This window comes from Cuculus canorus, chromosome 1 (genome assembly GCF_017976375.1).
Source record: "Cuculus canorus isolate bCucCan1 chromosome 1, bCucCan1.pri, whole genome shotgun sequence".
Taxonomy (NCBI): domain Eukaryota; kingdom Metazoa; phylum Chordata; class Aves; order Cuculiformes; family Cuculidae; genus Cuculus; species Cuculus canorus.
Genome location: NC_071401.1, coordinates 204,258,282 through 204,279,920, shown reverse-complemented (window position 1 = coordinate 204,279,920; position 21,639 = coordinate 204,258,282). Strand labels below are relative to the sequence as shown.

General features: G+C 42.0%; 1 protein-coding gene across 3 annotated transcripts in view; it reads right to left on the bottom strand.

The window, feature by feature from the left end:
• Nucleotides 1-21,639, bottom strand: part of PRKCQ (protein kinase C theta) — a 69,687-nt gene that overhangs the window by 38,600 nt on the left and 9,448 nt on the right. The window contains exons 2-9 of one of the 3 annotated variants that reach the window (XM_054083561.1): nt 12,178-12,332; nt 11,933-12,084; nt 10,660-10,785; nt 5,488-5,687; nt 3,227-3,287; nt 1,373-1,535; nt 848-879; nt 671-756 (exon numbers count right to left, since the gene is read on the bottom strand). In XM_054083561.1, the coding sequence (XP_053939536.1) occupies nt 671-756; nt 848-879; nt 1,373-1,535; nt 3,227-3,287; nt 5,488-5,687; nt 10,660-10,777 (660 nt within the window). In that variant the 5' untranslated portion in view covers nt 10,778-10,785; nt 11,933-12,084; nt 12,178-12,332. Of the gene's footprint in view, nt 1-670; nt 757-847; nt 880-1,372; nt 1,536-3,226; nt 3,288-5,487; nt 5,688-10,659; nt 10,786-11,932; nt 12,333-21,639 lie in introns of all 3 variants that reach the window. The other 2 variants (XM_054083553.1, XM_054083567.1) reach the window with 2 other exon arrangements.

Genomic DNA, 21,639 nt, shown 5'->3' with positions numbered 1-21,639 from the left:
ATATATACGGAGTCAAAGGTGATGACGAAGTTGGATACAACTATCCTGCAGATGTCAGAAGGCAGCTGAGATGAATCTCATCTCTAAAGGCTGTAAAAAGATAGCAGCCAGGGTGGGATTGGAAGCAAAGAGCAGCTGTGGGACACAATTCAGTAAAAGGGTACAGTCCTATCAAGAGTTAAAGCTCCACTTTTTCCTACCAAAAATGAAGTCTTATTATAAACTCATAGGAGAAAAACAAAACGAATAATAGCAGAGATTCTGGATCTTCCACAGAGTGTTTTGAAATCTCAGCTAACACAGAGTGGAACGTTAAAATACTGCTCTGAAAATTCAATGTGATGTTCTGCTTAACACTGGATAGTGAAGAATTTCCTCCAGTAAATCTCTACCTCACATGCATGACTTTCCTCTGAGTTATACTTCATACACTAGAAGAATGTCAGTCCTGATTCAGCAACTGCTTATTCAGTGGCTGCATCTGAGTAACTCACAAGTAGGAGGTAATGAAACCACTGGGAACATAAAAACCAAAGGGCACAGATCAGATCACATTGCTTTTAGTTCAGTATCACCTTTTGCTACATCAGAAGCTGTTTTACAGCAATGCAGGAGAGATCTGAATGACCCCTGAGGTTTTTAAAAGCAACCAAATAATAACAATACGTACCATTGTTTCTCTGCTATTGATTGCTGATCCTGTACACTTGGCTATTACTTTATCAATGCACTTCTTATGAATGGCAGCGTTACATTCTGAAAGAAAAAATGTGTCATGAAGTTAATAAAAAAATGCCCCAATAAGAGATCAATTAAAAAATGATAAGTCACAAAAAAAAAATCTTACGTCTGCATTGATAGCCTTGTTTATTCAGACCCCTGAAATAAACAGAGAAATGGTTAATTTTGAATTTTCTGAAAGCCTCCACAGAAGAAAGGAGAGCAACACTTAAGAAAGAAATAGAATAAAACAGCTTTGCTTTTCATCAGTCTTTATAGAACTTCTCTAATCGAAATATCTTCATTCAATCTAACTGCAGAGTGATCCTCTGTGGTTTTCACAGCCTTTCCAGCATGGATTCACATGCTGAATTTCACTATATCCAAACAGCAAACTGAGCTGATGAGAAATGTCTGAGCATTTGTCCAAAGACAAATATATCTATTAAAAATAAACTAAAAAGGTTAAAAGAATTCTCACAGTTGGAATTATAACTGTGAACCACATCCTTGAAATGATGCAGTAACTCCATATGTAAGATGTCAAGGGTCCCGTCCTGCTGCCTTTACTGACAGCGGGAGCACAGATAGTCATTGGAGAAGCATGTCCCTAGACTTAAAGGGGAAAATGCACAAATCCATTTTCATTTACCATACAAACTCATGACAGACAGAGCAGAAGGTGGGTTGTGGAAAGAAGGTGGCTGTGAACTCGTGACACTTGACATTATGGATTTTGGCCTGTTTGATGGCTCCCCTGCGCTGGTGCAAGGAGAAAAAGCCTTCGGTCTCACAGTCAGCCAGGTCCTTTGCATCTGAAGGGAAAGGAAACAGATTAATTAGGGTACCCTGCCCTGATCAGGAACCTTAAGAAGATGCAGCTGCCAAAATACTAAGTGACTGAAGCTGATGATTCACTCATGGGAATGAACATTCTTTAAAAATTCCATTTTCTGAAACCCACACAAGGCTTGTCTGGATTTTTGTTTTCATCTATCTTTACTACAAGGACACTAAAATCACTTTGAACTTGGGACCCTGAGCTTCCTTGGATATTCACAATGTTAATTTTGAAATGTAGACCAGAAATTTCCAAAAGAGAGAATTTGAATTAAACATAAAATTCCGACTTTGCATAGCACTGAAGAACCATACCCTAAAAAGAGATGAAGTTACATTGAAAAAGTAATTATTATCTATATATGCTCACAAACATACATAAATATATATGTGTATATATAGGTGGGTTTTTAACCGAATCCTTTATGTGTACACGTACGTGGCTATGAATAAGCACGTATGCATATTCCTAAGATATTCTTTTTATTGTTACTTTTCCATGCCAACAGTTGCTTTACTGTGTCCATCCCAATATTCACAGTTCAAATTTAAACTTTTTAGAACAGCAAACAAATTCTGACTACACATGCTATTTATACAGGTGCTCGTGTCTACAAAGCTAGCTGTACACACAATATCTCACTCTCAGTCTCTGTTTTGTTTTACTCATGCATTACACAGCAAATTATATAGTTATTCTGTGCAAACTGGCCCTCTGTGTGATTTGATGCTGATCTTGCTATTCGTAATACAAACACAATTGGCATTTTCTATGCATTGACCTCTCTGTTATCTTACGACATAGAAGAAGGCAACAACAGCCTGTTCCATATTAAAGGTAGAAATGGATGAAGAAAATATCAGTATGGATCTGCTATTAGTTGCTTTCAGTACTTCCACGTCTCTATAAATGAAAGGTCCTTCTAGATACCTACACCTTACAGCTTCACCCCACATCTGAGGGTGCGAGAGTTTTGGCATCAAAGACAGGAGAATAAGACTGAGCATCTGGATTGCAATCCATTTTCTTCAACAAAGCAAAACGCGTTGAATACATCAAACTCTGCAGGTGCAGTCTGGTTCCCAGTGAAGACACGTAAATGATGGTGTGTCCCTACCCTGCTGCCAAGTCCCTGCAGGTCTAGATGGAGCACGCAATAGAGCCCAGAGAGTGAATCAGCCCACCTTGCAGCAGAAACCTGCATTTGATCGAATGAATCACTCTATAGGTTCTTTTCCTGTTGCCTAGACTGCCCTTAATCTTCAAAGCCCAACTAACAAGAATACTTGCTGTTTTCAACCCTAAGTTCTATCCCAACCTTTACACCTGCACTATAATGCACAGCACAGCACGTGTCACATGCATACACGCAAGCGGAATGATTTCAGAGGGAGCTGGTTCCTTGTGTATCTATTCTGTCTTGAATTGCATAATGAGAAAATCTACTATTTTAGCGGTAGAACAGCCAAAAATCTGTCTTGCAAATCACAGAGGAGCAGCCAATAGTCATTCCTACCATGCAATAAAAATTGCTTTTCTAGACTTTTTTCCAAAATGCTATCATATTTTGTATGAATAAATAACACAGGCACTGCTTTCAGTGAAGACACCAAGTCTGCCCCACATAACCATAAATCACACCTATCAATTAACAAAATCACTTGCCGCTTATTTCCAGGAAGTATCTTGCATTCATCAGCATTCGCCCTTGAGGTTTCAGTTCTAGCTGGTTGAGAGAAGTGAAAAACAAGATAAAAAGACCAGTGCAATCATTAAGAAGTTATTCAAGGAAGCAACAATCATTTCAAATGACTCAAGCTATCTCCTTTTCCCAGTGGGAACTGATGAATGCCAGTGAACACTAATTTTCGGGTTACTCGTACACTTTGTTCTGCATGTCAAGAAGTGGTGGAGTCTCCATCCCTCGATATATTAAAAAAGTGTGTGGATGTGGTACTTTAAGACACGGTTTAGTAGGCATGGTGGTGTTGGGTGTAATGATCTTAGAGGTATTTTCCAACCTTACTTACTCTATGATTCTATGATTCTAAGTCTAATGTCCATTACAATCAATGTGAATGATGCTACAAGCTTACTCAGGCATTTTTTGGGGGGCTTTCCAAGTGGACATGGAAATTCGCACTCATCTGAGATTCTGGCCATAGATGCCTTTGTACTTTTGGAGCCACTTGTTTAGGGATAAGACCCACACTCAAGGATTTCTTCGGCCTGAAAACCACAACAGTACCTTCCCCCCCACCTCCAGGACAGCCTGAGCAAGGTTACCCTTCTACGTGCCAGGTAAAACACTGCCCTTGCAGGATGAGGTATCTGGGACCACCTTCTCCAAGTTATAACTTGTATGAGGGAGTGAGCAAAGAGAAATTCAAAGGAGCTGCTCCCAGGTTAGGACTCAACAGGACCAGAGCTCCCCAACTCCACTTGATCTCCGGTCTGTCACTGATGCTGTAAGCAGCAGCACCCCAGGTTATGTGCTCCCTTTCCTCCTCACCAGGCTACTGCCTCCTATGGCTTTAAAGCCTGGGATTGGAGTCATGCTGAACAATGGCTTCTGGTTTTCAATTCTGTCCCTAACTATCTAAATTCCTTCCAAGTTCACAGAATCATAGAATGGTTTCGGTTGGAGGGGACCTTAAAGATCATCCAGTTCCAATGCCCCTGATGTGGGCAGGGACACCTCCCACTGGATCAAGTTGAGCCTCATCCAACCTGGTCTTGAACACCTCCAGCTATGAGGCATCCATGACTTCTGTGGGCAACCTGTGCCAGTGCCTCACCACCCTCACAGTAAAAAACTTCTTCCTATTATCTAATCTGAATCTTTCCTCATTCAGCTTAAAACCATTACCCTTCATCCTATCCCTGCACTCCCTGATAAAGAGCATTTCCCCAGCTTTCCTGTAGCCCCTTTAAGTAGTAAAGGCTGCTAAAAGCTCTCCTCAGAGCCTTCTCTTCTCTAGGCTGAACAAGCCCAAACCTCTCAGCCTGTAAAGTTATGTGTTAAATCTCTACCAAATCTTGCTCTTAGATCTGTTAAGTGGTCAAGGCCTTTTTGGTTTTCCTACTTTCTGCTTAATCCAAGCAGTTTAGCCTGAGAACTGGCATTAGAAATAAAACAAATGTTTTCCAGGAAATCAGTTTCCCTCCAAATATCTTTCCTCTTTATTGTTATTCATGTCATGGCTTCTGAATACTACATTTTAAAGACTATTATTAAGAACTTTCTTGCTTGGACTTCAAGGCCAGGTTGGATGGGGCCTTGGGCAGCCTGATCTAGTGGAACACGTCCCTGCTCATGGCAGGGGGGTTGGAACTGGATGATCTTTAAGGTCCGTTCCAACCCAAACTATTCTTTGATTCTATGATTCTGTGACTACCAGAGAACACAACCATACATTTAGCATCCTTATGAAGAATGTTACTTCAAATTTACTCCATTAGATATCCATTGATTTGCAAGGAGTTCCTCTGACATACCTCTGCAGTCAGGCAGCTCTGAATCAGTTACCTGATATTAGATTAAATTTTTAAAGCTATCTCCCCAGAACACATAAAATAACTCACAATTAGCCATTCACAGAGCCATTTGTCCCCAGTGGGTTTCCTAAACAAAGATTAATACATGGGCACAGTTCACCTGAACCAGAATCCTTGTTAACACAGGGAATATGTTTCAATATAACAGCAGCAGGTAATATAAATGTGCCATGCTCTTTTTTTCCTGATATGCATGGAAGTCTTTCCTTCAAGTCATACCTAAGTAGACTCACAACATTATTCCTTGGAAGGCAGCCAGTTCCTGCTGCCCTGCCGGTTACAGTCACAGCCTGGCACAGACACAAGATATTCCCCTGTCCCACAGCAGATCCCCACCACATCCTCCAAGAGGAGATAACAAAACTCACCCATATCTCTGTCTTGCCATTGCTCTTTTTGCACCTCTCTGCCAGCACCTTGAGTTCCACCGTGGTCTCTGAAACCATTTCAGCACTTTTGTCCTTGACGACGATGTGCATGACCCTGCCGTTGTTGATATGGGCATCGAAAGTACTGTTCCAGGGTGGGTACATGGTAGGCTTCTTCTGCACATACACTTGGCCACTTTCTGTCAATAAGAAGTGTTTTGGATTGACTGGTGCCGCTTCTCATCTGCACTAAGGCCACCGCTTTACAGTCCCTTAAGACAGATCTGTGTTAATTTACCCATATTAAGGTCTATCCCCAGACAGGACATGTAATGGGTCATGTGAAGAGTGTCTTACAAAGTTAGTTTGTCAAGTGAAACCTAGGATGGGAGTCATCTCACTTAACTTACAGCATCTATAATGTGTACAGCCATACCTGAGCTGTCTGAGCATTGGGTCCACGCAGAGCCAGTGAAAAGAATATAACCAATATAAATCACTGGATTTAGGGTGCATTCATTTGACCAAACACAGACATCTACCTTACAGAAAACAATTTCACCTTTGACTCCATTAACTCTATTGAGTAGACCTCAACTGTAAACTCTGACATCACAGATACCTAATTCAAATTAGGTGAACTGCACCACAAATAACCAGCTACATGTATCAACTGTCACATAGCAATGCAAAATGAAAAGGTTTCCTTCAATCTCCCTAAAAGCTAGATGCACTTTATGAATAAGTTTCAGCTGGAGCACTTGTTCAGTCATTTGCAACATCCCAGATAACTCAGGGATGTTGATGCATGAATTGTCTCACAGACCTGCAACTACATCCACAGCGGTGTAGACATTCCAACCTAGCAAACCTTTCCTGTACCTCTTCCTCATGCATTAATTCCTCTTCCTTCACAGCAGAGACACCTTAAAATGGTGATGGCTAAAAAACAGGTATCTGTGAGGCTTAGCTTTAGCTTGCGGAGTGTTATCTCTAGTTAGTGCGCTCCAAAATAGTCTCAGCTAGTTTTATTTATTTCACACAGCTTGTTTTATTCCATACAGCTTGTTTTATTTCATACAGCCTTGTAAAAGGTTTGGACACTTACTCAAGGTAAATTCTATTTCACAGCTACCATGTGCAAATTTTCAAGCCATCAAATGCCAAAGCTGGAGGAGTAAGAGAATAAAAAGCTGTCATGTAAGCAGCAGACCTGGAACTCCTGTCTCCTAAAAATATTACTCCTGTTTCAAATAATCCCAGCCTTTCCCTCATCCCACGTAGCTGGAAAAGCACATGCAGCTGATAGCCTGGTATGTTACATGTGCTGGAGAAAATACTTCCCTAGATGGAAGGACTAATTAAGTTTTCTCCCCTCTGCTCAGCTCTGATTTACACAGGCAGGAACTCCAAGATTTCTGAGGCTTCTAATACACCTTTAGGATGGATTAAAACAGGCAAACAAAGTTATTGGAGGCAGGACAGAAAGAGCAAAAAGGAGACAGTGATTCCTGTACATGTATCATTCATCTCAGGAAATGAGAGAATGTTTCACGGGGAGAGAACAAATATCAGGGCAGTGAGATTATAACAAAAATCTCCCTTTAACACTCCATACACTAGAGAAATAATTGCAGAGACACTACATAAACTATACCCACTAGATAGATTTAGGCTGAGAAAGCATCTTCCCGAGGAGAGGCACGCAGGATCCTGAAATCAATACTGACTCGCTGAAATTTCACTACGTGACCCAACTCTCACCAAGTAGTTTGGAGCTTGGCTCAATCATATAAACTTGATTTAAGCTGAAGTACGCTGTGACCATCAGCAATTCTCTACAATCACAAAACGGAGTGGAGATCATTCCTGCAGCATAAGATCACTTCTCACACTTGTCCTGCCCGGTATGACAAGTAATTGTGCAGTTAAATCTTACGTTCAAATTCCAAGCACCTCAATCTAAGGTGAATCTATCTCTATCAGGTAAGTGTGGTTGACCTTTCTCATATGCAGATTTAGGCAATCATTATTGCATTATTGCTTATTGCATTCCCATCAAGCTTGCATATATATACACAATGCACTCTTTCAACGAAAGAAGACAAAATGAGACATTAAAATGAGACATAAACTTCCCAGCATCACAGAAAACAGAAGAGCATTATTCCTTTCCTACACCAGTGAAACTCCATGGATGTGAAACGCAGCACTTGCAAAACAAGTGTTTTCATTTGTATTGCACTCCAAAACATATGGTTTAAATAAACCCTGGAATGCAAATGAACTGACCAATACATGGGATCAGCCAGTCAGCCCTGGTGCATCCCTGCTAGTGTCTGTGGAATTCTACCAGGGATTAATCTAACCCTAAGATAATGAAAAATAAAATAGCGTCTGTATTTCCCAGGTAACAGCTTCCACTGTAGCTGGGAGTGCTTTTCCTGGCGGCTTGCTGAGTTCAAACACGGAACAGGCTCTTTCACAAAGCAAATGTCACCAAGACAGGTGGTAGAATGGCACCAGGCCAGGTGGCTTGTGAAGGCAGAAGTCATTTTTAAAGGGCAGATTTTTTATAACTCAGAGGCACCTACGATCTCTGAAACGTTTTGTCATCAGTAATATTTGCTATCGTACTTCACACTGTATGGAGCTGTGGGGTTTTTTTTTTTTGTTTGTAAAGATTACATCAGAAAATACCAAGGTCTCTTTTACAAAATAAGCAAAATAAACAAAAAGACTGCCCAAGATCTTCCCCGAGCTTCAGAAATGCTTTAGGGTGGACTTGTTTTGACACTCATGTCCACAGACAACGTGCATTACTTCCAGACACTCCCAGACGCCTGGGGACCTCTGTCCCAATGACTTATTCATCATGACTGTTTGACAAAGGACAGTCTGTGGCATGAACCCAATGTCAGGGTCAAATTCCCTTTTTTTTTTGGAAATAAATGTGTTTATCATCTACCACTGCTCTGTTTGCCAAAAAAAAAAAAAATAAAAAAAAAAGAACCAACCAAACAAACCCCCTCACAGTTTGCTAATGCTAAACATGGTATGTATGTAATCCATAATAGGACATTGCAAAAGTCAGAGCAGAGCCACCTACCAAACCAGTGCCAGCATAAAGCTTGCAGGGATTTGGGATTCGATCTGTCCTGGATTCAGCTCTGGATTTAAGCACGCCTTGCACACCCTGCACTCTGCATTCACAGCTATTGAGCAATCATTTGCCCTGAAGAAATCTTTATGGCCATGTGTCTGAGCACAGTGCTGAGAGCCAGGACTGTTTGTGGACTGTCTAAACTTCCCTAGGAGTCAGTGAAAAGCACTGGGCTTTTCTAGAGTGTGATTCACCGGACCCAATATGGATGTCTTCCTCAAGATGAGATAAGCCCCACCACGGAAATCCCCATTTATTCCACTGGGCTATAATGCCAGGATAGCTGACTTGCTCAGATATCATCAGATATCCTCACAGAAATCTGGAATTATAGGGGAGATGGATCCCACCATCGCCTCGTCTTAGTCACCTTAAGGTAAAGTTAGCCATCTACACATTACCCACCCTCTACCAACAGCAGATTAACACCTCCCAAGGGTGGGAGGAGGTTCAACCCACCCTAAGAGGAGAGTCTGAGATTAATCAGTCTCAGGAGGTTTCTGCTACCATCATTGAAATCACGAGGAGTCCTCTGGCTGTCCCACCACGCTCTGAGCAATTGCTAGACAAATGCCACTATAATCTAGCAAACAGAAACCTTCTAATAGAGGATGTTGTTTTTCCTATATTCAGCCCTCAATAACAGAGAAAAGTTCCCCCAAACACACTTTTTAATTTCTTGTTGGTAGAGATTTATTATTATAGCTATTATTGCTGTTATTATTACTATTGTTATTGTTATAACATATCTCTTAGTTAGCACTTTGATGTTTGTTAGATGCCATAAACTGCTTTCAGTTCTGTGTAAGATGCATAAATTCAGGTCTGTGGTGACCAAATTGATTTTATTCACTTTAGAACTGACAAAGACTTCAATTTGGGTTATGGTTTTCAAAGGCCTCTTTAAAGCAAACAGCCAAGCTCTGCACAGAGCTGAAATAGGACATATTTTTATTAAAAAGTGAATTCTTAAGGATATCTTGTTATGTAGTATTTTCTTTCCTTTTGAATTTACCAGTAACTACACCTTCCAGAATCATTTACAGTATCATTTAAGCTAAGCTAAAGTTCAATGTGATAAATACTCTCTATTAAAAAATAAACAAACAAAAAACCTCAGTGAAATACTGACTTATTTTAAAATTCTAAAATTTCATTTTTTTTAAACTACTTTAACATCCTCTAGAGATTAATATCCGGATTCTCAAGGCATAAAAATGGATTTCTGAGTTGATCTAATTTTTTAAAGAATCACAGCATTCAAGTTAGGAATTTATCAAATATTTAAGGTAAATAACAGCCAATACGAGGAACTGACTAACACTGAAGGTCTTGATCTTCAGGATTCTTGAAAAGCAGAACTGAAGAACATGTCATCCACTTGCTGGGACTATTTTAATGAATAAGACGTGTGAGAAATGTTGTCCCAATCAGAAAAAGTGTGCAACAATCCAAATATCCAGACACAGAAATCAGCTCGGCAGGAGGTTTCACTTTCAAACATTTCACACAGTACAGCAATTACGCAGAGAAATTAACTCTCTCTGCAAAGACTGCAGCTGTCTGAGATCTATGTTTTTTTAAATGCTGGAAGTTGCTGGACCTGTCAGTTCCTCAAAAAAATGTGATAAACAGCAACAGCCCTCCGAGGATATTCCTAGGGTGCCCAGATTTCATCTGTCTGGAGTCCCACTGACAAACTAACAACTGCTCATATAAAAGTGAAACTGAATACAGCTCAGCTCATCTGCTCTGTCACATCTTGGGAACTGTAATTCAGTTGATAATAACCTCAAATTGAAGAGACAGACTTGCTAGGCATCGTCTTTAAATCAAGTTTTCGTGTCGGCCATTCCAAACCCAAACTGCACTGTGCTGAGACACAAAAGGCCCTTCACAAACACTTATAAAGATTTACCACTGTTCTTCCTACACACCAGCAGGGACACAGTAAGGCATACACACATCTTATAAAAGCTCACATGCTTTTTTAACACCTCCTCACTTACCTGACTCCACAGCTTCTTTAACCATCACAGCACAGTAAGGGTTAATCACCTCCCCCTGGGATGGCAGGTAAGGGCCACTGTCATAGTTGGATAAACCAATACGCAGAAAGGGAGACATGACAAGTCCTGTGTCAAACAAAAGACAGGCGGCGTTTGGGAAGAGTCTAAAAACTTCCTTGGTTTCAACCAGCCTCTTATCTCAGTTGAACACGGCTTTGCTGGCCGTTAGTTATCCATCCAGCTGGAGACTCTCCGGCTTCCTCCACTGTCCAGCAAGACGATGGACTGACTGAGCTTAACGTGTGTAAGGTAGCATGACTTAGCTGTCGGCTTAACTGTGTAGCTAAACTCATTGCAGGGCTGGGAAGACTCACACCAGCAGCTTTGACTACCAGTGACTTGATGCCAACCGTCAGCAACGAGAACAACAATACACAGAAGCCAAATTGGGACTTTCTTGGCTGGGACAACCTCTGCTATAATTTATGTTAAGTCACACGTTCAAGAACCCGAATGCTATGAGAATAGAAAGGGTTTCGGGAATACAAGGCTGTTGAAAGCCTGCAAGTTGAATTTGAAACCGTGAAATAACTGCGTACTATTTATACCCAGCATGGAAATGATCTCGGGCATTCAACTGCCTGAGTGCTGACCCATATTCATAAGCGAAGCTATAAAGAGAAAATTCAGCTCAACGAACCACCCTGTGTACAGAGTGGAGTAAAAAAAAAAAAAGCCAACAAAAAAAAAAAGGATCTCAGGATAATTTTAAGGAGCTGAAAACAGAAACATGTAAAATTGAGATGCCAGGAAACACAACAAAGCCTCTGAGTTGGTCTTCTCTGTAGGCTCTTTCAGAGCTTCCAGAGAGAAGATTTAGTGAAGTCAGAAATGATTAAGTGCTGTAGCTGGTGCCCATCATGCGTCATCTAGCCCTAAGGGCTAGGCCCAGCCAATTTCTGTGCTTGTCATTCTTGGCTCCCCATCGAGTCAATGGGGAGCAAGAGGTCCTTTGAACTCAGCTGCAGATGTCTGCTTCCTGTACCACTAAAGTCAGAAGACATGAGTCCTATCACCAGCCGATATCTGTCAAATATATTGACAACTATATATTGTTCAACTATAACAGCAAAAAGTTGAACGACTTGTGGTGTGGGATGCAGCCCAAGTTTTGTCTCTTTTTTACACATAAATTGCTCTATCCCAATGGCAGCTTCTCTAACCTCACACAGAAGAAGATCCAGATTAATTGCTTGGAATGGCATTTTCTTACCTGTAAATGGTATTCTCCTGACAGACAAGTTCAGTCCTTGGCAAGAAGGGCTTCTATTTTCATCACAGTTCTGGACAACATGGAAAGGATTTTATCACTTGAAAGGATGAGAATTACTGTTCTTGCTGGGCTGACTTTAGAACTTGGACAGTCTGTTCAAGAAGACAGGAGGCAAGACCATCAAGGAGAGAGTAAAACTTGAGAAATCAAAACGTAGCCCCTTGCTTGAGTATCTTCTCTCTTACCAGGCAGTGTGGAGTGATGAGTTTCCATCAGCCCCCTTCACAAAAGTCTAGGGTGACTGTAAAAGTCAGAACAACTTTTTGTTAGTGTGTGGCCAGGTTGCGGCAGGTTGTTGTTTTGCTTGAGTCCTTGATATGGTGAGATCTTCTTCTTCTTCCTGTGTTATAAAATGAAGACAAACAGCTACAGTTAGCACTGGGACGGAAAAACACCAACTATTCTAGACCAAAAATTCACGAATACTGAGCGCTCACACTGCAACACTTTCTGACAGTCTTGCTCTGATAGAGATTTCAGTAGGGGAGGCTTCCCAGGAGGTTCCCCTAAAACTGTTACCTTGCATAAGGCCAATCTACACAATGGACAGCATAGGAAGCCTCTCCTTCTCATTTGAACTCCTGGGGAGGTTAGCTAGCAACTAGGCTGAGTTTCCAGGAAAACAGCAAGAGCTCGTTAACTCTCCTGGATATTGCACTTGAAAAGAGGGGAAAACCATTGGGTTCCTGGGGAAGTTAGGTTAGGACAGAAAGAGAGAAACCCCCCTATGACTCATATCTAGTGCATTTGCCCAGAAATGGACAGATCATGGGCCACCAGCAGCTACCAGACCTCCTCTGAAGACTGTCTAAGGACCTCTGCATGTGGTGTTGCTTTCAGCTTGGAAAACATCATCATTGTGCAGTTTTACAGACGCTATTTGGAAAGGTGAATCATAGCCTGGGGCTGGATGAAAGAGATTGGGACCATCCTGTTCTCCTCTAGGTGAAGGCAGCATCTCTTTGAAGGGTGTATCACACACATTAGACAAACGCCTGACAAACCTGCTCTGGAAAGTTTAGACAGTCAAGCATAGGTAGCTCTGTGAGGCATTTGTGAAATTGCACAATATAGTATAGTGAACAGTTTATGAGTGGTCTGTGGCACAAAAAGTGTAAACTATCTGCCTGGGCTGACAGATGCAGAGAAATCTGATGAAATTAGATAGGGAAAAAGGTCTCTTTAGCAGGAAGAAATATATGTATATATTCCCCTCCTCTGTTTGATGCAGTTTTCTAGCCCCTTTGTTTCAAAAAGTCAGAAACCTATAACCTATATAGTCTAAAGACAAAAAGAAAAACAAATCAAAGGGTCTCTAGTGGCAGAAGGAAAATCCAAGTAGTTGGCTGTTCTGTCTGTGCAATGCAGCATCACTGTGAAAAGCAAATAAGAGCGAAAGACTTAGGCCAACACTCAAAACACCTGCATTACGCCTCTTTGTGTGAAAGGAGATGTATTTTCTCTGCCTTTACCACACTCCACTAATATTTCTGGTGACTGCTGGGCAAGAGAAGGCTGGCATTCATCATATTTCCAAATCAATGCAGTTATAATACAGTTAAAATTGTGAAAGAATCTTGTCCTGCTAAATACTAACATCATTCCTCAAAAAATCACTGGTCCGATGTGCTATTCACATCTGTGGATTTTTTTCCCTGAACACTGGTATTTAAGAAAAACTAAGCTAGACACCATCCGTTCACCACCCAGCAATCTCCTCCCCCAATGCAATACTTCATTTTGGCCCTGCAATTACCCATAGAGGTTGAGGACTCTTTGGCCTTGGAGATATTCAAAAGTTGTCTGGATATAGCCCTGGCCAACTAGCTCCAGGTGGCCCTGCTTGAGCAGGAAAGTTGGACAAGATGACCTTCAGAGGTCCTTTCCAACCTCAACCATCCTGTGATTCTGTGAAAACACCTAATTCTAGGTGTCTATAGCATTGGTGTCTCTATATAAGGCATCTACAAGGGCTCCTGTGAGAGGAACAGAGAGAAACTGGCATCCCCAGACCACGAGCTGGACCCATTTTTAGACCTTCCTTTAGCATGTGATGAACATGTTTCTGTCCTTGGAGAGCCGGTGGATGATCTGTTCACACAGTGCACCTCCATTGTATAGATCTATTTTAATCAGATTCCCCAAGCAATTAACTTTAAAAAAAAAATCTCCTGCATTGTATCATATTGGAGAAGAGGAGGCTGAGGGGAGACCTTATTACTCTCTACAACTACCTGAAAGGAGGTTGTGGAGAGGAGGGAGCTGGCCTCTTCTCCCAAGTGACAGAGGACAGGACAAGGAGGAATGGCCTGAAGCTCCACCAGGGGAGGTTCAGGTTGGATATCAGAAAAAAATTTTTCACGGAAAGAGTCACCGGGCACTGGAACAGGCTGCCTAGGGAGGTGGTCGAGTCGCCTTCCCTGGAGGTGTTTAAGGAACGGGTGGATGAAGTGCTTAGGGACATGGTTTAAGGGAGTGTTAGGAATGGTTGGCATTGATGATCCAGTGGGTCCTTTCCAACCTGGTCATTCTATGATTCTATTATATTTAAAAGATTTATGTGGGGACTTCACATAAAACAGTCTACTGCATAAGATGTTTTGCAGCCACCAGGAACCAGTGAGAATTTTCTATCCAGCCGCAAAGCACATAGGTTTGTCATACCTAGCGTCAGCACCAGCAAACCAACAGCTGTCCATACAATCCTTGCAAAGGATGCCTAAAAGCTAGCTAACACCAGAGTTAACTGTTGCACCAGCCTCGTGTGAGCCCTGGCCAATAAATCAGACCGATAACTGGTTTCCTGCTTCTCTCTCATTGTCTTTCCTGAAACCACCTTGGCTTTGGCCCAAACATCTGTTTTCCAGGTTGTATCTTCAGCGTTTGCCACTACAGAACTGCTGCTTGGCTCAAATCCACAGCCATAAACGATTAAGGAACAACACAAGTTGGCTCCAGCAACTGCTCACTGTAATAGCAGCAGTTTAATTTAACACTCGAAGCAGCTGCAATGGATATGGAGAGTGTCTGCTTAATTTCCCAGTGGAAAGGATACTATAATGTATCTGAAAAGTAAGGATGAAATGCATCTTTCTATAAAAGGCCACCTGCAACCTCTCCACCTATAACACACCTAATACTTAACTCGGGTTCAACAACAATGCACACTGCTTTAGCGGCACAAGGGATCTTTGCCTACACCACACAAAAACTGAGCATATGGAAAACATCCCTGGATAATATTAGGAAGTAGTAAACTCACTAATAGCCTTAATCAGTTGTTGTTAAGGAGAGAGGAAGAAATGAGCTCCTGCTCCTTGTCAGTGGAAGAACAACCATGTTGAAGACAGATGCCTTTAGTGGGATTTATGCCTTAGTATTTTATTGAATGAAAATAGGTGCAAGCATGATACAATAAAGATGGCAATTTACTGAATGAGGGCCATCTGAGAGGGGAGGGAAAGTATTTCTGGATTCGAGATGCTGCTTTCCTAGTGTTATCAAACTCTCATTTTCTGAAGTCACAGGGAATACTTCCAGCTCTCTCCTCTTCCCGAGGCAAAACTGTGCATGCAAAATGAATTCATAATCTGAAGATCAGCATCACCAAGAGGGAAAGGAACCAGGAGTTACAGCTGAAGGGTATGAACTTTCCTTCACCTCCTGAAAGGCATCTCCCAGCCAAAAAGGCAGGTCCTGATGCTGTAAAGAACTGTTTATATAGCTGGTGGAGAAATGCACATGAGAATAACTCAACACACCTCAGGGTATTCCTCCAGATTTCAAGAGTGACACTGAACATCAAGAGTGATGGCAGGGGTCCCTGTCTCTGACCCTGACTACTCATCCCACAGACCATACAGTAAGGAACATGGACCTAAATAACTCTTGAGTGACTTTAATTTTGGGTGCCCACATCATCTATTATTTCAATGGAGATCAAACAAGCCTGTTCGTAAAGAAGGAAGTTCAGAAACCCCCTGGGTGTCACACAGTATTTCTCACATTTTCTTTTTATAATACAAGGGTGTGTATCAGAGGAAGAGGAAGACATGGAAAGTAACTTGAATCACCATTTAATTTTCCCTCTCTGCATAGTCAACCTTACCAGCTGCAGCACCTTGCAAAGGCAGTGCAGGGAGAGGGTAAGGAAAGGCAAGACCAGCAGTCTCTGATGGGACTGGTACAATACCAGACTCCATGCAACTAAAGTTCTTCCTAAAACTTCATGGAACAACTTGATTTCAAAACACAGGTGATGCACTCCACACAAATCCTTCTTCATCGCTTGCAGATACAGTGGAACCAGGCAGCGCATTTCTTCTGCCATAAGGAAATGAGGTTTGCAGAGTTTTCTCCGGCCAATGGCAGGCATAGGAATAGGTATTTCTCTTTAAAAGTCTCTGGGCAACCTTCAGATACTGTGCTTAGAGCAAGTTGTGTGTATCGGTAACAGGATCTGGTCTGGTACATATGGCCTGCAAACACAGCTGTTTGTACTCTGCTGAGTTCACGTGGTTTCTTCCTGTTGCATTTGTTGTGCACAAGACAAGACCACAGCTTCAGGTCTATTTTCAGATCTTGTACATGAATTCGCTACAGTGGTGATAATGCAGGTGAACACATTTACAGCTGTGCAAGGCTTGGAATTCATCCCACTGCAGAAACTGCAGAAATTTGCTACTGGGAATGCCAATATTCATTGTGTACATCCATGAACACTAAGGTAGGATCAATAATCATTCTAGCAGATGTATGTATAGCTGGGTCTTAAAACCCAGGAATTTATGCTTTTCAGTCTTCAGGTCTCCATATAATTGCTTTAAGATAATCTAAATGCAGGCTATGCGAAAAGACATTCAGCTTTCCACCCCGTCACAAACTGTGGGTTCCCAACAACTTCCAACACAGCCTGGTTCTTGTGTAGGATTTGGGATCAGGGATCAGAGTTCCCTAAAAGCAACTCTTCTTCTTTTCTTTACTTGACAAACAAGTTCACAGCTGCACCCATTCCCCGTTTTGACCAACTAGACAAGGACACAGAAGCCATCACTGGGAGTGATGACATGGGGGATGCTATACAGCAACTGCATTTTGATTAGGATAAAGGGTCTAGGAAATCGTGGCCTCACTGTCGGTGAAGAGATTAGGGTAGACTCACATATATACACAGACAACTGCAACAGACATATGAACTACCACCCCAGCTCCTATTATATCCAGTAAAGAGATTTAAGTATTTGTAGGGTGTATATCACCCCGTTCTGAAGAAGATATCTAAAGTAAATTAAGCCAATCCCATCCTGGAATTGTTATTACCCCTCTATGATTATGTCTACCCTAAAGATGGCCAAAATCAGATATGTCTTAGCGCTGATGTTTCAATGTCCAGTGAGAAGGACTCAAATCGTAGGGTTGGAGCCAGCAGTAGACGGATTCATGTCTAACAGTTATGACAGCTTGAAAAGACAGTGAAATACAATTGAGTTGACCCCACGTTGACTCCACACGTCATGCCTGACTGGGGCCATCAGCTCTGAAAGCTGCTTTAGAAATGGAAAGTGTCCATTTCTAAAGGGACACTCCTCAATACTCCTTAATCTGCTTATACAGAAGAAGCCAAAGTTTCCTATTAAAAGAAGAATCTTTCATATATGCAATCTGTTTTCCAATAAACAATGTGAATTCACATCTCACTGGAGAGGCAAAACTTTGAAAGCTAAAACTCTATTTATTTCTGTAAATTGGAAAGAGAACCAGAGCAGACCCACCAAACTTTTACTGGGAACAAACCCCTCCAGGTCCTGTCCCTAAATCTAGGTCATAACACATTTTTTCCTCACATTTAACAAACTTCTATCATGTGTAGTCCTGAGACAAAGCAAACCCTCACCTGTCCCACCTGGAAGATGCACATCTATTCAATTTACTCTCCATTGTAAATCTTTTTCTTTTTTTCCGCATTTGGATTTGCGTTCAGAGTATTAAAAGCAACCTGTTGGGTTTGCTTTCTTATTTTCCTAAATAGTATCTGCTTAATTTTATTTCTGCAACACATGGGCCACACAAACTCTAAAGGAAAGTTTTCAAAACAATTATCTCCATTGCACTTCTCTATAATTTTTAATAGCGACTTCACTTTTCAGGTTTTAGTTGCCTTCTAACAAACACGGGACAAACTTGAAGCAGCAGCACCTGGTCTTTCAAATACCGCATACAAAATATTTTCAGAGAGCTTTTCATGTCTAACTGAGATGTGGCTAAAATGTCTCCTTTCCTTTGGCCTCTTCTTCACTAGCCCACCAGTTTATGTGTTCCTGTAAGATTTTGGCAGTGATCCACTGACTTCTTGTTAGTTTTTTGGTGGTTTTTTTTTTTTGGGGGGGGGAGATGTGGATGTTCTGACATGACACAGGTGGCATTTACCCCGAATACTTCACCCTCTTGTGTCAAGATGGTTGTTAATAAACCCAACTTCCTGCCAGTGCCATCATATGCATGTATTTTTTACTTCCTTTCCCTTAAAAAACATCCCAGGGAGGCAGGCAGGACCATAATGGGGCACATTAACATCCTTCCTTCTGCTGGCACAGTTTCATGCCTGTGGTTAACCTTGTTCAGCAGTAGATGTATTTCACATCTTAATTTATGTATTTTATGGATGAGGGGTAACGGTTTTGAACTGAAAGAGGGTAGATTTAAATTAGGCATTAGGAAAAAGAATTTTTTTACAGTGAGAGTGGTGAGGCACTGGTACAGGTTGCCCAGAAAAGTCATGGATGACCATCCCTGGAGGTCTTCAAGGCCAGTTTGGATGAGGATTTGAGCAACTTGATTCAGTGGGAGGATGCCCATGGAACTGGATGATCTTTAAGGTCCCTTCTAACCCAAACCATTCTATGATTCTATGATTCTATTTAATCTGGAAATCTGCTAAAGGTATGTGAACCTAGAGTCGTGGAAATGTTGGGCTGGAAAAGAGCATTTTGCTCATCCCTCTGCCTTCTGGCAGACTGTGTCTGCATCATCCTTGATGTATCTGTCTAGCCATCTGTCAGGAATGAAGCTTCTTGTGTGCTTGGTGCTACCACACACTCTTCAAAATCATGGATGTATTTCTCACAGAGAGATCTCAGATTGTAACTGGAGTCTACAGTGGACATCCACACTTCTAACTCTGAAGATCTATTTTAGGAAACTAGTTTTGATCGGGGATTTTCCTGTGTTTCTCTTGAGCTTGCCCTATCATTTAAGGAGAATTAATTTTCTCCTTGTTCCTCTCCAGCATTGAACATTTCCTATTAGGCACAGTAGATAGGAATTGTAAAAAGAGGTCTGACTGCCAGGTAACTTCATTTTAGGCACACCAACAGCACGAGCCCAGCCCTGGTCCACAGCCCTCAACAACCTTCTCCTTACCATGTAGTCCTCCCAGGAAGTCTGCAGGAATCCCTATCCCTATGAGAACCTGGCCCAGCTCTTACTTTACAATGAACACCATCACGAATATTTCAGCTAACTCAGCCTTCTCCACACTCTTGCAGTTTAATATTTATTCTGCTAAATACTTTAAGAGTAAAAACACTTCCTTTTCACAGCAGAGGTTGACAGACCTGCAGCTTCTGCCTTCATTCTCTGCTCCATCAGTCTTTGCTGCCACGGCTTCACCAAAATCACAACCAATTGAGTGTTTTGGTTTTTTTTTTTTTATTTATTTCCATCAATCACAGGGCTCCCTTCTGCAGGCACCACACCTGTGCCCTCTCTCATCAACACTATTGCAACACCAACCTCTATGTCTTTCCTACTCTCAATGCCTCTGGACTCCAATCATCTCCTTAAATAAACTCTGACACATCATTCCTTCTTCCTCAGTCAGACCAGAGTCCAGTTTTAAACTACATTTCTATTTAAATAAGGAAGCTCTGGCTCCAGTTAGGCTGAAAGCCCTCTTTCTACTTATAGTTTGGTGTCCTGTTCTCAGCAACAAAGCCTCGGGTGGGTTCCTGAGAGGCTTTCCATCTCTATCTCTTCATATCTATCTATCTATCTATCTATCTATCTATCTATCTATCTATCCATCCATCTATCTATCTATCTATCCATCTATCTATCTATCCATCCTACCATTTGATAGGAAGAAGAGGTCATTTGTCAACCAGCTTCCTTCTGCACCGCTGTCCTGAATTATCACCCTGACTAGAGGGGTATAGGGTATGGAGTGTGTGGAAGAACGAAATAAAAAACACAGTCAAAATTCGTTTTAGTCTGAAGTGCTGGGAATCTGGGTTTTGGAGTCTGTTGTTTTTTGATTTATTTTTTTTAAATATCACCTCCTGGCTGCTTAAGTGAACCTTCATGGGTTCAACTTCACACTGTGTGAAGAGCTAAGTCATGTTCATGCACACGATATCTGCCTCCCTGCTCCCCAAAAATCACACTGTTTCCCCTTCTGATTAGCTCATGGTCTCCCCGGAGCTCAGGAGGTAGCAGAGAGCCTTGTATAAAGCAAACAAATGTTGAGTCCATCCTACGCTAGCAATCTTGCAACTACTGTGGCTCATTGACTTCAGCATCACTCTCCTTGCTGGGCTAAACAACACAGGGTGCAAGGAAGATGCCTGTCACACACCACTGGCCACAGAAAAGCTCGGTTATGCGTTCAGATATCCAGGTGCAATAGTGCAAGTAGTCCTGGTGTATTCACAAAATCCCACACAGGGACTAGCTCGAAATTTGAGTTACTTCCATACTTCGATACTATGAGTTACAGCCACAGCAGCATTTGCAAAGATGCAACAAATGCTAGTTTATTTTAGGCAAACAAGGTGCCTTATTCTGTGACCAGAAAAGGATCGACCAAAGAAATCAAGGCAGTGCTTTGCTCTAGAGATGACAGAAGTTGTAATCAGTTCCCTCCCCTTCCTCACCACTCCCCAAAGGAAGAAAGTCCCTTTTCCTGAGGTGACAGCATATCTGTTGCCTAATGCAGAATTGCAGAGCCTGATTTTTCAAAGGGGCTGTGCCAGTGGGAACTGTATCATGAAAAGGCAGATTGATGGCTACTAGGACTTAGCAAGCACATACCGCGTTCTCTGAAAGGATTGAATTCAGAGGCTCACATCTGTGGTCCAAAGCTCATTCAGTTAACGCCATGTCCTCCTTGTCTACCACGCCACTACCCCCTGCTCACTCCTTATCCACTACCATGGCCTTCCTCTGTGCGATTAGCAGGAGAGGTCCATAGGCTCATGGGGCTATAGCTGGTGATGCTTCTGCTACCGGGGTCCCGTGTCCAAAAGGGACCACAGTCCGCAGGAACCACCCTATAATGACTTCTCCCACAGAGATATGTGACCATCTATTGATCCTTACACACTGGAGGTCTCCTTCCCTCCCCTCTTTGCCTCCCATCAAAAATATACAGCTGGGATTCTGTCACTTTAGAAAGTAACGCTACTACCTACTCCATATGCATCTGTATATGGTCTATTCACTATTCATCCCAGGCTCCCTCCAACGATAGAAAGAAAGAGACCTGCTGGGTTTTCAGTTTCCATTATCTCCATGTAGCTGACTAAAATGGGTCAAATGCCTGGTGACCTCAAATGCCTCTTTCTTCCTGCTGCCGTCAGAGATCAGGCAGC